This window comes from Saccostrea echinata, unplaced genomic scaffold (assembly GCF_033153115.1).
Source record: "Saccostrea echinata isolate AGI-Se365-2 ecotype Australia unplaced genomic scaffold, CSIRO_AGI_Sech_v1 ptg000054l, whole genome shotgun sequence".
Lineage (NCBI taxonomy): Eukaryota > Metazoa > Mollusca > Bivalvia > Ostreida > Ostreidae > Saccostrea > Saccostrea echinata.
The window spans coordinates 62,170,248-62,186,658 of NW_026889803.1; the positions used below are offsets into that span (position 1 = coordinate 62,170,248).

Below are 16,411 nucleotides of genomic sequence, written 5' to 3' on the forward strand. Positions count from 1 at the left end.
AAACTAGTGTGAGAAAGTACACACACGGAAAAGTTCATCTCTCTTAATCAGCAAAACCAGGTGCAAATCAACCAAAAATGAAATCTAAATCTCTAATGTGCCGCTTCGCTTGGTCCGTCCTTAGTCATATATCCCTTAGTTTGTTTTCAAAAAAAGATAATTCCTTCTGCAGAAATCCCTGTAAGTGATGGAGGCGATGTCATACATAGCGTTAAAGCTGTTAGAACTTGTAGCTGCTGGTGAATTGGATTGCTTCTACAGGTTCCATTGTCCGCATCACTCGCCAGGTGTCACTCAAGTCTCGTGACAAGCCCCGCGCTCTGTCAGGTCGCTAATCTGCCGAGTAATTTGTTTCATCTTCTCTCTCCACGGTTGTCGGGTCACTGCAAATTAACCGAAAGTGTTAAAGAACTTTAGTTTTCCAAAGAGCTCTGCTGTTAATAACTGCTTTACCACATTTTCTCGAAAGAGCTAATGTATATTTAAAAAAATATATATTATGTTGTCTGTAGAATTCCATAATTCAGAACTTACATAGCATTCCTCTGAAAAATTGAGAGATTAGCTTAAATTTAACTTTACAATCTTAACGTTTGCTGTGGGAAAAAAATCAAATTATATTTCTATGGAGTTTTTTTCTACCTCTATATAAAGGGTAACTAGGGATAGGGGAGTCTGTTAAAAATTCTGTCAAAATGTCCCTCTTTTCTGTAATTTTGGTTTAATTTTCATAAAACTTAGTAAATATTTTAAATATCTAAGACACACAATATTAGAAATGTAAAAACTCAACAACAACAAAATCATGAAAAAAAAATTAAAAATCCAAGTGCAATTTTTCTCCTATACCTACATAAGTTTATATCAGTAGAGCTACAGTATCACCAGAGACTTCTGGTTCTATAAATAGTGTTTGTGTCATTGACTATATATAACATTGCTTGAGACTGTGTCATTTTCATTAAAATAAATCACGATTTCCTGCAATGCTTTATCAACAGAATTGTGTGAAAAAACAAGATATTTCCAACAAAGTTCCGTACGTGAGGCAATCAACAAGTTCAATAAATGTTGACAGTTACAGTACACAAGTACAATCTAAGTACTGACAAATGAAGGAATCCAGGAAGATTCTTACAGAGGAGGAAGGGAGAGTAAAATTCAGACTTAAAATAAATTTCCGAGCAAATGAAAATAAAATAAAATAAATAAATAGATTAAATACACATGTAAATAAATAAAATTGAGACAAGCAACCAAACTTTGTGGCAGAAAATAAAATACGAAAACCATCATGAATCATATATATGTGTTGGGAGTGTGGTTGGACTTGAGGTGGGTTGTGTTGGGAGTGGGTGTGGACTTGAGGTGGTTGTGTTGGGAGTGGGTGTGGACTTGAGGTGGGTTGTGTTGGGAGTGGGGGTGGACTTGAGATGGGTTGTGTTGGGAGTGTGGTTGGACTTGAGGTGGGTTGTGTTGGGAGTGGGTGTGGACTTGAGGTGGGTTGTGTTGGGAGTGGGGGTGGACTTGAGATGGGTTGTGTTGGGAGTGTGGTTGGACTTGAGGTGGGTTGTGTTGGGAGTGGGTGTGGACTTGAGGTGGGTTGTGTTGGGAGTGGGGTTGGACTTGAGGTGGGTTGTGTTGGGAGTGGGGTGGACTTGAGATGGGTTGTGTTGGGAGTGGGGTGGACTTGAGATAGGTTGTGTTAGGAGTGGGAGTGGACTTGAGATGGGTTGTGTTGGGAGTGGGTGTGGACTTGAGGTGGGTTGTGTTGGGAGTGTTGTGGACTTGAGATGGGTTGTGTTGGGAGTGGGGTGGACTTGAGGCGGATTGTGTTTGGAGTGGGGGTGGACTTAAGGTGGGTTGTGTTTGGGAGTGGGGTGGACTTGAGTTTGGTTGGATTGGGAGTGAGGGTGGACTTGAGGTGGGTTGTGTTGGGAACGGGTGTGGACTTGAGGTGGGTTGTGTTGGGAGTGTTGTGGACTTGAGATGGGTTGTGTTGGGAGTGGGGTGGACTTGAGGCGGATTGTGTTTGGAGTGGGGGTGGACTTAAGGTGGGTTGTGTTGGGAGTGGGTGTGGACTTGAGGTGGGTTGTGTTGGGAGTGGGGTTGGACTTGAGTTGGGTTGTGTTGGGAGTGGGGATGGACTTGAGGTGGGTTTTGTTGGGAGTGGGGTGGACTTGAGGTGGCTTGTGTTGGGAGTGGGGTGGACTTGAGGTGGGTTGGGTTGGGAGTGGGGTGGACTTGAGATGGGCTGTGTTGGGAGTGGGGTGGACCTGAGGTTGGTTGAGTTGGGTTGGGAGTGGGGGTGGACTTGAGATGGGTTGTGTTGGGAGTGGGGTGGACTTGAGATGGGTTGGGTTGGGAGTAGGGTGGACTTGAGATGGGTTGTGTTGGGAGTGGGGTGGACTTGAGATGGGTTGGGTTGGGAGTGGGGTGGACTTGAGATGGGTTGTGTTGGGAGTGGGGTGGACTTGCGGTTGGTTGTGTTGAGAGTGGGGATAGACTTGAGGTGGGTTGTGTTGGGAGTGAGGTAGACTTGAGATGGGTTGTGTTGGGAGTGGGTGTGGACTTGAGGTGGGTAGTGTTGGGAGTGGGGTGGACTTGAGGTGGATTGTGTTGGGAGTGGGGTTGGACTTGAGGTGGGTTGTGTTGGGAGTGGGGTGGACATGAGGTGGGTTGGGTTGGGAGTGGCTGTGGACTTGAGGTTGGTTGAGTTGTGTTGGGAGTGGGGTGGACTTGAGTTGGGTAGTGTTGGGAGAGGGGGTGGACTTGAGGTGGGTTGTGTTGGGAGTGGGGTGGACTTTTGGTGGGTTGTGTTGGAAGTGGGGTGGACTTGAGGTGGGTTGTGTTAGGAGTGGGTGTGGACTTAAGATGGGTTGTACTGGGAGTGGGGTGAACTTGAGGTGGTTTGGATTGGGAGTGGGGTGGCCTAGAAGTGGGTTGTGTTAGGAGTTGGGGAGGATTTGAGGTGGGTTGCGTTGGGAGTTGTTTTGACTTGAGGTGGGTTAGAGATGAGGCTTACAGTTATCTCTATGAAAAGCTCTCTCTCTCTCTCTCTCTCTCTCTCTCTCTCTCTCTCTCTCTCTCTCTCTCTCTCTCTCTCTATATATATATATATATATATATATATATATATATATATCCATTTTCTCTATAGGGTCTTGAAAGGGTAAAACTTTTCAAAGTTAGCGATCTTATTTTAATAATAACTGAAAATTGGGTTGGGGTTATGTTTCGTGTGACCCCGCTGGATACAGTCTTGAACAATTCATTGTAATGCAATATCTAAAATAAATATCATCTTATGACAAATCTAAGAACATTGAGTATTTGATATCACAGGCACTTGGGGTCTGGACCCCCCCCCCCCCCTTTTCCATTTTTTTTTCTTTTTAAATATGGGGTCGAGTCACCTTTTTCCTATTTATGTATTCTAATATGCACTATATGTTATCAATAATGTAACTCTTTTGTCTCTATATGCTGTTTTTAAATATACCGTTTTCGACTGATACATAAAAAGATGTATCAGTCGAAACTTATACCAAACAATTCATGCATTGATCAACGTATGCAACATCAATATAACTCTTCCTCCTTTATTGGCTGCTACAAATGGCAAAAAAAAAAATCACCGATATAATTCATTCTGTTAATTAAAAAAATTGAATTGAAAGAAAATGTCATTTTTAATGATTTTTTTATTTAATCGACCTCAGATGAACAACGAAAAGCTTTTTTTGTGCATAATACGGAAATAATTTTTCAGGTTCTGAGTTTGGTTCTACATAATACAATTTTTAAGATTGATCTTCTGTACGCTTTTTCCTTAGTACTTCATAATATCCTTTACAAAACGTGATCCAACAATGAACTGTTCATTGACAGCAAAAATGAGTGTGAAAATACGTGATAATTGCTCAGACAAAGAAGGTAGGCATGTTTTTTTTTTTCAAAACTTAAGAGGATCCATGTAATAACTTTCTGAAGGCATATACCTAGCTATATGCAGTCACATAACAGGGTTTCCCAGGGTTGAAACAGGTGGGTGTGTCCCAGTGTAAGCATGATAGGGGTATATGACATGTGTTGTGAGTGATGGGAACAATTCTTATTGAAGGACCTTTAGCACAATTGTTTTATGCATTGCTTTAATATGTTTTACGGTGTGACCGTCGGGGCGAGCGCAGTTGCACCATAAGAAAAACGTTTACACAGCTTACACTTGTAAACTATGATCCGCCTCTTCAAACTTCCAAACCGCACGAGACACAGTCTAGACTGTGACGTCAAATGACGTCGGAATTTACGGAGACAGTCGAGCGTCTGGTTGAATGAGACTACAGGCCTAGTGTAATTTTTATCGAAATACGTTGTATGGTAAACAGGTTGGGCACACCCCACCAAATGGTCATTTATCCCCCGTTTGGTGGACAATCTCCCATATCGGAGACGAATTTTACTGACCAATTGGTGGACTTCTTTATTCTATTCCAAATTTTATTAAAATAAAGCAAAAGCGCATTTACTTAGGCATTGGGGAATTTTAGTGAACATATTCGTCGCACAATTAACATAGTTTGGTCGATTTCCCATGTGCAATTTCTCTATAACTTCCTAAAAACGATACCCATAGTTGTCCGTAACAGCCGAACATCTTGATCACTCGATCAAAAAAAAAATTGATTGTGTCTAGTAGGATAAAAATTCTATTTTATCCAGTGGTTTAACTCTTGATAAGTTAAGTTTCAATCGCTTTTTGGATCTTCGTCAATATTTATTTCCATAAAATCCCGTTAAACACAAGGTCCTCATTACTTTACTGGTACGGTGGGCACTTATTGCTATAAAGTTAAATTTTTAAATACTTGAACGTAATATCTGTTGTTATTTTTCTTTTAGGATGAAGTTGCATATTCCATACGATCTTTTGTGGTTTAATATGTATATTACTGATGAATTTAATATACTTGATAAATAATTTTCAATAAAAGATTAACAAAGGGACTTTTGCAATTATTCTTGTATTCGTTCGAAGTACATCGTTTTAAAACAATAATAATATCATAATCTAACTTCATTTACTATTTTTATAGAGAACAAAGCTATTGCGTACAAAATAAAAGGAAATAAAGGCGAAAACTTATTTTTCTTTTGATTTTCTAATTGAAAATTGACACTAATGTGCCTCCGTAGTAAAATCCGACTTTTGACCAGGTTAAAAAATTTTGATTTCCATTTGGGTCCATTTGGGTTCCATTTGGGTCCATTTGTTTCCATTTGGGTCCATTTGGGTCCATTTGGGTAAATCGACGTGCCGTTAAAAAAAGATCATCGTTTTTATTGGTTTGCATTATTTGATTGGTTGCCCGGATAATCGAAAGAGAAAGTAAAGAACATGATTGACAGGTGCAGCATCGTAGAAGAAGGAGGAAATTTTCTTTTTAAGTAAAAACGGAGAAACGTTGTACTTGTTTACATACGTGACATTTTTTGTCAAATTTTTGAACGACTCTGCGCAAAAAATTACACGTTGAATTTCCGATTTTTTTCACTCAAAACACCGATAAATATTTATATTTTATTCCACATGGTTTAAAATTATGCGCCATTCCACGCCATTCTATGGAATTGAACACAACCATTTTTCTCTCCCAAATGGTCAGTAAAATTCGTCTCCGATATGGGAGATTGTTCACCAAACGGGGGATAAATGACCATTTGGTGGGGTGTGTCCAACCTGGTAAATGCAACTATTTTTTGCGGCAAACTGCAGGTCTTTTATATTTTATATTATTTTATATTCGCCATTATCGCATGGAATCCTGGTAGTGAGGGAATTCTGGGAAGGTTTCACTCCAAAATTTGCCTGACGCATATGTCATTCCGAATTTTCTCTGTTCTTACACGTTAGTCTATCGAGCTCGCTATCAGTTCAGATTTAAAAAATCTTTTATCTTATATGTATTTATTTCAATTAAAGGTATTGTAACGTGAAGTGGTCACCCATCCAAGGGTTATACAGGCTCGCCGTTGCCACTTGCCTGAAATAGAGGGAGACTCTATTGCATTACTAGAAAAACTAGCTCACTAGCAAGGCAGTATAAGTTCCCTGTATAGTGTATACTTTCCCCTACATTTCTCCCCACTCAGCGAAGTTAAACATGGGTTCTCTCTTAGTGTCTGGGGCCTCTTCAGCAACGGCAACCAATGCCGTCCATGGACATTAAGTCATTATATGGGCACAAAGTCCTTCCCCTAGAGCTTCCTAAAGCAGGCGTTGAACTTCTTCAGTTACGGTAACTTCTGCCGTCCACAAACACCAAGTCTGTACATGGACACAAATTCCTAGCTCTAGCCCAGAAGCAGGCCGCCAGACATGAGAGTCACTACCCTGCCACCAATTTTGTAATGTGAAGCGGTCACCCATCCCAAGGTTATACAGGCCCACCATTGCTTAACTTGCCTGAAATAGAGGGAAACTCTATCGCATCACTAGAAAAGCTAGCTCACTAGCGAACAGTATATAGTGAACTTGTACTGCCTCACTAGTGAGCTAGCTTTTCTAGTGATGCAGTAGAGTCTCCCTCTATGGGTGACCGCTTCACGCTACAATTCCATCATGGCTTTAATGCTATATTATCCCACAGTCATGCACATGAGGGATCTTATTAATATTCAACATAATTACAGCAAACTGTAAAGTCAATATAACTATATAAATATAAGGTTTTCCAAGTTCAGAGATGGTGAAAAATTTATTTGTAACATAATAGCACATATCTGCACTTAATATTGTAAAGATTTTTGTAGCTCAGATATGTCATATATACCTTTGAAAATTAGATCTTTGAAAAAAAACTTGCCTACAATAAATTTAGAAGAAACTTCTTATCCAAAAGTGGCTTCAGCATGCTCCAATGACACGCTAATACTAGAAATAAGACAGTTATTCCTTAAATTAACACCAAAAAATGCTTTATTTATCTTTGTGGGTTTCGTTTTTAGGATCCTGTTATCATCGAGAATGGATATCCAGAGTCCATTCCTCCATGTGGCAGCTATTATCCTACTTTACTGGACTGTGTCAATTTCTATGGTGTTTGTCAACAAACATATCCTCAGTGGAGCTTATGGGGATACAGACTTATCAATCTTTATTGCCTGGTACCAGAGTTTAGCTGCAGTGACCATCATACAACTTATAGGATGTATGAGGAAATTTTGTAGGAAATGTTTTAAAGTACCAGAAATTGATTTTCAAACTCTCTTTCACGGTGACATAATAAAACTATCCCTGACTTTCATAATGAGCATAACACTCAACAACTTAATGTTGAAGCATATTGGAGTGGCTTTCTATCAAGTTGCTCGGTCTTTCACATTGATTTTTACCATCATCTTGTCTTCCAGCATGTTAAAGCAACCCCTCACTTGGAAGGCCTTATTAGCTTGCCTGTGCATTATCACTGGGTTTGTGATTGGGATTGATCAAGAAAATGATACAGGAACACTAAGTGTATGGGGCATTATTTATGGTTTGATGGCCAGTTTTAGTGCTGCTATATGTGGAGTGTACTTTAAACAGGCTGAGAGAGTACTTGAAGGTGACAGTTTAAGGCAAGCTTATTACAACAACATAAACTGTTTTTTTCTCCTGTCTCCTCTTATTTACAGCACAGGACAAGCCAGGCAGGTCATCCAGTCAGAGATGTCCTTATCCATGGATTTCTGGATTCTTTTGACTTTGTCTGGAGTTCTTTCCCTTGCTATTGGATGGGTCAGTGCTTTACAGATAAAAGTTACCTCCCCTGTTTCCCATCATATCAGCATTAATGCCAAGTCTGTTACACAGACAATTATTGCCATCATCTATTACAAGGAACAGAAAACTGTGTTGTGGTGGTGTGGAAATATATTGGTCATTTGTGGAGTTTTGTTATATACATTGATGAAAACAAACAAGCAAGCCACACAAAAGTCAAATTCCTCTTCTTTAAGTTTATTGACTTCAGCTTAACCAATTTATTGGTTGGATAAATGATACATAATTTATAGATTATCTACTAGAGTTGTAACTGAAAGTCTTTGATACTATTTATTTAATAAGAATATATTGATGTTTAGGATATACATCACTGGTACGTGTATTGTATCATAATGAATGTGCTATTTTTATACTTGATATATTTTTGAAATGGCAACCATAGATTTCACAATTATTTTGTATATTTTTTTTTATCCCATGTTTACCCCTTTATCCCGTGGATATCACTCATTTGATATTTTTTTCATATCCCACTGCTGTGACGTCACAATGGGTTTTGTGTGAAAGTGATGAAGTAAAATAAAGTGGATTCATATATAAAAATGGTGTAAAACATTGATAGTGATGTAGTAATAAGAATCCTATATATATAGCACAGTCAGAAAAAGTGGTTGGGAGTTTCAACTCACTTTAACATAACCATGGTATTTGAGATCTCTCTGTTAGAGATACTGAAGTTTAACTGAATTTTGATTTTAGTACCATCAAAGTTTGTGGATTTCAGAACTGAAAATGCAGGTACATATCAGTGATTTATTTACTTTTACAAACAGTCAAACCTCATTATCTCGAACTCAGAAAACTTTGAGATATCTGAGAATTTGAGTTATTGAGGCTAAAATACTTTAATAATAAGTGGTTGGGACTCCAAAATGACCTTGACATATTAAATATACCATACTGGCATTTGCCCATGTATGTATACACACTCATATAAAGTGCCTTTGTATGTTGTTCTCAATTAAAAAAAATAAGTACCCCCAGTTACAAATTGAAAATGGCAAGAGTTTTATTTTTAGCATGCAAGAAAAAAAAAACTCTTTTAAACTGTCGTCAACTGCATCAATATTTTTTACCTTGACTTTTTCTTTGACCTTGACCTCACTTTATTTAAATTTGTGTTTACCCAGTTTCAAAGACACTATTCAAGATATTTTTATCAAATCTTATATGCCGAAACATATTGGTGAGACCAACATGTTTTGGCCTTGACCTTTCTTTTGACCTTTACTTCACTTTTCCCATTTACCCAAGTTGAAAAGAAAATTTTTAGCTTTAAAGAAACTATTTAAGATATTTTTATCAAACTTCATATGTGGAACATATATTGATGAGAGCTATTCAACTGCATCAATATTTTTTATCTTTGACCTTTTCCTTGACCTAACTTTTCATATATTTGCATTTAGCTCAGTTTGAAAGAAACTATTCAAGATATTTTAATGTGAGCTTATGCACTAATACATAATTTGGTGAGAATTTATCAACTGTGTTCATTTTTTTTTTACCTTGACCTTCCCGATGGCCTTTGACTTTACTATTTATTATGTATAAAACAAACTATTCAAGATATTTTCATCAAACTTCATACATTAATACAAATTTTCATGTTGCATTAGTAATGAGCCCTTGGCAGGGCATTCCTGTCCTACAGATCGAGATATTTCTAGTTTATGTGCAATACGATGTATGGTGCTGTGTATCCTGGTACATGTCCTACAGGCTTTACATAGATTTTGATACAGATTGTTGTATAGTTGTAAATGATAAAAAGAGTATATGTTGTTAATGATACAGATTTTGATACAGATTGTTGTATAGCTGTTAATGATAAAAAGAGTACATGTTGATAATGATACAGAGTGTGTACAAATGTTTAATGTTACAAAGTGTTACACAAATTGTTAATGATACAAAGTGTTTCATAAAATTTAAAGTTTGAGAGTGTTGTACAAATTTCAATGATACAGAATTTTTATGGTAATGATGCAGAATGATGTACAAAAGTTTATGACACAATGAAAAAGTGTTTTACAAATGTAAAATATTTTTGTTGTTGTTTTATTGTATAAATATTCACGAGAAAATATATCGTACAAGTGTGAATGATAGTGTTGTACAAATTATATAATGTGTTGTACACAGTGTTAATGATCCAAAGTGTTGTACAAATGTTAATGATCCAGAGTATTGTATAAATATTGATGATACAGAGTGTTGTACAAGTGATTATGATATGATATGATGTTTCAGCTTGTAATACAAATCACAGAACTTTAGATTGCTTTAATCCAATTGACATACTCAAAGGGGATTTAAAAAAGTATGACAGTCATGTTAAAATGATCTAAAAATAATGATTTAAATTTTTAATGGAAAAGAGTTCTTAGAAATGTTAATGATACAAAGAGTTAACCTTATGTTATGTAAGTTACAGAGAAACATACACAAATGTTAATCATTAAGAGTGGTCAATAAATTTAATGATATAATAATGTTAAAATGCTTATGATGATATGAAAGGGTTGGTTACATCATAATGGAAGAGAGGGTTGTACAAATGTTAATGATACAAAATATTAAATAAAATTGTACACTTATGTTAAAGATTAAAGTTAATGATAGGGACTTTTAAAATGTAAATGATACAAATTGATGTACAAATGTTACTGATAATGTTACTGCAAATTTCATTCCTGTGTGTGGTGAATATGAAATCAAATGGTGCTAAATACCAGTATCCATATGAATTTACAACTTATAAGCTTAACTTAGCAGGAGACTCTTTAATTTTTTTATGATTTTTTTTTAATGATTTATGTGATATTTTTGTTTTTTTAAGAGCAGAAGGTTGTGATTTGTCAGATTTATTTACAAGCCTCCTGTAGAAGCATTCATATCTCTAATCATTATCTTGTAATTAGTATAAAGCCATAAAAATTGTATTAATAGTATATATGCATCCAGTGTTTATCAGGTTCAAAACAACACAGATGAACCTTGTGGTCCAAAGGTCCTTTGTTAATTTTTACCATTTGTTTATTGTCATAAGTGACATCATAATGTTTAATGTGATATTAAAGTGTACAGTAACTGTACATTCTTTGTTGTGTTTTGGAAATGAAAGTTTTAGATAGATATTGATATTTGATAAATGTTATTTATTCATTCTTTTTTTTTCAAGAAAGGTCTCTGTTGATCTAAAACCTTATGATCATATTGAACAAACCAGTTATCCAGGGTATAATGGAAATAGGATAAAATCTTCTTTTATTTGAAGATTTTATTCATCTCTTGCAAGACCAACAAATAGCCAATTTACATAATTGTAACAATTATTTATCGGAATGAAAATACAACAGGTGTTATTATAATGAAAAATTTAATCAAAATATTTTCATGGTAAAAATTGTTCTGTTTTACCTCAGGGAACCCTTAAAATTGAAATCATGTTAGATACAACCTTAAATTACCAATTAAAAAAAAAAACAATTTCTTCTTTACACTGTACATTGAAAAGTAAAGGTTACTAATGTAACTTCTGTGTAAGATAAACAAACTTACACATGCAGGTACTATAAAGCCATTTTTATGGAAGGATGGATCAAGTGTAATATCTTTATTGATTTTTAGTTATTTTAAGGGTTTTTAATTATAATATTGCGTGCTTGTGTTCTCCAAAATAACACATCTGACAAGTGTGATATGTCGGAGTTATTGTAAACGAAGAACGTTTTACAGGGGTTTTTCAAACAAATATTTTCCTACAAAAATACATTTAAACAATATAAAACTTTTTTTAAAAAGTGTTCTAAAACTTAACAAAAACACATTGATTACAGTCAAATCTTTCATAGCGATCACCTGTACTGAGCGACTTCCTGTCATATTCAACTGTTAAATTTCTTCATAAAATATGGAGATAATGAACAGTATTCAAGCTCAAAAGTCCATTCAAACAGTACATTTCAAGAGCAGAGCAAACACGGACCTCTAAAACATAAGAGGTTGAATCAGGTGCCGTAGAGGAGTGAGCATCCCCTGCCGACCGGTCCCACACACATGATATTTTACCAGCATTCCCGAAATTACCGACTTCCTGTCTAACACGACATACAGTCACTTTCGATCCTAAAGATGTTTAAGACCCTGAATTTGGAGACTTTCAACTCTACTTTCGATAATAAAAATAATAAAATACTTTATTTATTTGTTCCCCAACGCAATTTGCAGGAGATTATAATTAGCTGAGTATATTTCACAGTGTGTGATTTGGTATCAAATAGATACTTATTGAAATATAAACATACTAAATGAAATCCGGCGTAAGCTCGGAAAAATGAATTTTACCACTGTTAACGATACAATTCTTATAATCAAGAAGAAATACTTTGTCCAAAATTCGGCAATTAGTTAAGGAGTAGAAGTACATGAACACATTAACCCCCACCCCCTTCTTTTTTTGTTTTTGTAAAGGCAAGAAAAAAATTACTAATTTCATTAATTGATATTTTTACTTTACATGTTAGCAATTTTATTTTCTTCATTTTGATACCTGTTGTAAATACATATTGTACTTCGGGTGTTATCAAGGATAAAATATGCACATTTTATAATTACTGCGCTATGCATCTTCGGACGCTGGCCAAAGGTTTGTGATTCGTACCTCTTCGGTGCAGATCACAAACCCTTGGCTAGCGAAGATGATTTTACTCATGATTTTATCGGTACATTTTTCGTAAAAATTAGCCCTTCACACCCCATAAAATGTGAAAACTGAAAAGGTGCCACTTTTACGTATAATTTGGACAATACGTACGGTATTCATTGAATTGACATTTTTTCTTTACCTATTGCACTTTGGGTTCGTTGCCATAACGTTTTCGACTGATACATAAAAAGAGAAGACGATATATTTAAAACAGCTTAGTGAAACAAGAGGGTTACATGATCGATATTAGGTAGTGCATATTAGAATACAAATTTTAATTTTTTAATTTAATTTATTTTGACAAAAACCATGCACATGTGGCGCAAGTCATACATACAGTAAACAAATACAGTCACATAAATTTTCTTATACAATATTTATTGGCGCAAACACAATTACAATAATTGGCAAAGGCACAACATACAAGAATCATCAATTGTTCATACATTTAAACAATATTCTAGAATGTGAAGATACACATAAATATGTTACATGCATCACGTATGAAATTACATATACTTGAACTGATTTAATATCTGCTGGATTAAGTATTTCATAAGATATACATGTATTCTTAAAAAGTGTACTATATTCACTTCGAAGTTGTTTATAAAGAGGACATACAAATAAAAAATTATGTTCATCTTCAACAATATTTTGATAATTAATGCAATATCTTTCATCTCTTGGTATAATTGGATTAAAATATCAGAACGGGGAGTTGGTCGGGGTTCCGTCCCCAAGCACCTGTGATATATAGAGGGGAATGACTGTTTGATCGAGGACTTTATTTGCGATTCATATGCCTGTAGTCCAGTAGAGAAAAACTGACACTTAAAAAAATTTATATCTTTATAAAATGGCAAATATTCTAAACTATGGATTTTTAGGGGGAATAATTCATTTTAATTCGTTTATTTATCAATTAAGGGCCCTGAAGGGGCAACTAGAAATACATTGTAAATACTAAGAAGGTCTTATACTTTTAATACAATATATACAAACAAGAGAGAAAGAGTTGCATGATTGAACACTGTTGAAAGGAAAACAGACATAAAAAGGGGACTACATTGGTAATGCTAAATTGCAGTTTACCTTTTTAATATCGAAAATGTTCATCTTCAGTTTTATTAAGCATACGATTTTTACATATTCTTTCTGTTCTAACTTTTTATTATGTTATTATATCTGCCCAATATTATATGAAAAGTCTGTGTGCTGATACAAGTTCATTTTCCGGAACAATGATTCCCCCATACCGAATGACATTTTGTCTTTTACTCTCCAAGCACTTGTTCCGTTTTTATTCCATTCGGATTTTGAATGACTCAAAAGATTTTAACTTTTTAATTTATTGATTTTAAACATCAGAATACAAGAACTTTACGGTAAGTTTACGTAATTCATATAAATTGTTGATTGCTTTTTCAATTCAGAGGGAAATGATCATTGCAAACATGGACTGTGTTCATGAAATTTGCAACGTGCCCGAACCCGCGAATTTAGATTTTGGCGTTCAAGGTAAGTAGACGGGTGGATCCTTGTAAACTTGTAAATTTTATTTAGAGTCGACACTGTGTACGTAATGCAATAAAAAATCTGAACAATATAGAGCTCTTAAACCGACTACTCTTAGAATTATGGGTTGTGAAATATTAGCTGTTATTTATTTTAATTAATAGGTCATTAGGTGCTTCAAGTAATTCAAAAGCATTAAAACACATGATAGGTCATTGGTATTTTAATAAATTATTAAGCATTGAATTATTGTTTTTGGATTTTGTTGGGTGTACAACTGAATCTGGCCTAGTTAAAATAATCTGTGTCTCAAGATAGGGCCTCATCACAGTTAGAATGCCTTCCATATACTAGTTAGAATAATCTATCTGTGTCTCGAGACAGGTCTCACTACAGTTAGAATACCTCTCATATACCCGCAATATAGAAAATTGTACAATCACTCCGAAATTATATTGGAGAAAATAAATGAAGTTGCAATAAATAACCATTAAATTAATCATAACAAACCTTTTTAGCTCACCTAAGCAGAAGCTCAAGTGAGCTTTTCTGATCACTGTCATCCGTCTGTCCATCTGTAAACTTTTCACATTTTCAACATTTTCTCAGGAACCAATGGGCCAATTTCAACCAAATTTGGTACAAAGCATCCTTGGATGAAGGGTAGGACTGTGTCAGTATATCGACATATCAATACATATTCATGTTCAAGAATGTATCATATCAAAAAAATAACTTCCAATACGTATTGGGCAGGCAGTTTTGCTTGTAATTCTGTAAAAAAAAAAAAAAAGTTCGGAATTTCAATCATCTAAGATTATATTTAAATGTTTTGAATTAGAACTTATTAGTAATGATATAACCATAAAGGAAATAGCACATTTTAATTAATTGCAATAACTGCGATACAGAACACTTTCCGTGGGCGTTTCTTATGCAAATGAGCAGAAACTGTACATTATCTGCAAAATATCAATGATACAGTACAGTTAATTTTTAGCGATGAAGGAAAACTGAATCTGCATCTTAAATGATATAGACCTAAGAATCATTCAAATTACATAATAGCACTGTTAGTATTTATTCAAAATTTGAGATGAATTAAGAATAGAATTTTTCAACATAAAGTTACCGGTGGCGGATTAAAAAAACTTTAGAAAGGAGAGATTGGGGGGCAGTACACAAATGGTTTTCTTTAAAAAAAAATGTCCAAACTGGAAAATCAGGGATTTCCTGAGGGTAGATTCATAATCAGGCTTGACACTAAGTGTGTGATCATTACATGTTGATAAATTAGAAGTGTATACGAAAGCCAAAAAGAAAAAAAAAATCAAAAAGGGGGGATACCTATGTGCGCAAGTGAGTTCTGGATTCACCTTTGGTTACTCTACATTTTGTATCAAACATGAAGGTAATATGCCCATTTCTTTCATATGTTTATTTCAATTTGGAGCCAAGAATTTTGTATACACACGTATGACGACCAGTCGATGACATTAAACGTTGATTATTTCCCTGCATCATCAGACTTTGGCGTATCGGACCATCACACATTAGCACAGTGCGTCTTATAGGAAACCAACCATCAGACTTTGATATAATATAATGTAATGTAATGTAATGTAATTACATGTAATGTAATGTAATGTAATATAACAATATAATATAATATAATATAATACAATGTAATACAATATAATATAATATAATACAATATAATATAATATAATACAATATAATATAATATAATACAACATAATATAATATAATACAATACAATACAATACAATATAATACTGTACAATACAATATAATATAATATAATATAATATAATATAATATAATATAATATAATATAATATAATAATATAAATAGCTAACCCTAACCCTGGTGATAAGACTCTTATACTTCACATGTGTAATCCCTGTGACAAGACTTTCCTTTAGATACCAACAATTATAGCCCATTGACCTTGACCTTGGAGTTTGACCTACTTTTGTAAAACTTTTAACCTTTTTAACCTTTGCCATATCTTTTGAACGGTTGGTGTTAGGGCTTTCATATTTCACATGTGTATTTCTTGCGAGAAGGCACCATTAATTTTTTGACCATTTGATCTTGACCTTGATGTTTGACTTACTTTTGAAAAACTTTAACCTTTTCCATATCTTTTCAATGGTTGCTGCTAGGGCTTTCAAAGTTCACAAGTATATTCCTTTGGACAAGACCTTTGGGTACCAACATATTTGATATACATTTGAGAAATTTTAACTTGCCATACTAGGGCATCAGTGTTTCACAAACACATCTTGTTTGGTCTTTAAAAATGATAATTTTCATTCATCTTTAT

General features: G+C 34.8%; 2 protein-coding genes across 2 annotated transcripts; one reads left to right on the forward strand and one right to left on the reverse strand.

The window, feature by feature from the left end:
* Nucleotides 1–1,292: 1,292 nt before the first annotated feature.
* LOC133205081 (mucin-2-like) lies at nucleotides 1,293–6,457 on the reverse strand. Its single transcript, XM_061340821.1, has 3 exons — nucleotides 6,325–6,457; nucleotides 1,943–2,932; nucleotides 1,293–1,852 (listed from the first exon to the last, which is right to left on the reverse strand). The coding sequence occupies exons 1-3, from the start codon at nucleotides 6,455–6,457 to the stop codon at nucleotides 1,293–1,295; spliced, it is 1,683 nt and encodes a 560-aa protein (XP_061196805.1).
* A 558-nt stretch (nucleotides 6,458–7,015) lies between these two features.
* LOC133205309 (GDP-fucose transporter 1-like) lies at nucleotides 7,016–8,338 on the forward strand. The gene has a single exon (XM_061341091.1). It carries the CDS (start codon nucleotides 7,031–7,033, stop codon nucleotides 8,021–8,023), a length of 993 nt encoding a protein of 330 aa, XP_061197075.1. The 5' UTR covers nucleotides 7,016–7,030; the 3' UTR covers nucleotides 8,024–8,338.
* Nucleotides 8,339–16,411: the final 8,073 nt, after the last annotated feature.

Excerpts from the sequence above, each read along its gene's own strand:
- LOC133205309 (XM_061341091.1), top strand. The coding sequence starts at position 7,031 with ATGGATATCCAGAGTCCATTCCTCCATGTGGCAGCTATTATCCTACTT.
- LOC133205081 (XM_061340821.1), bottom strand. The coding sequence starts at position 6,457 with ATGGTGGGCCTGTATAACCTTGGGATGGGTGACCGCTTCACATTACAA. Across the intron at positions 2,933-6,324 it reads TGTCCATGTACAGACTTGGT|GCCACCCCACTCCCAATCCA; the intron begins GTTTGTGGACGG and ends ACCCACTTCTAG. Across the intron at positions 1,853-1,942 it reads CCCACCTCAAGTCCACACCC|TCCACCCCCACTCCAAACAC; the intron begins GTTCCCAACACA and ends ACCCACCTTAAG.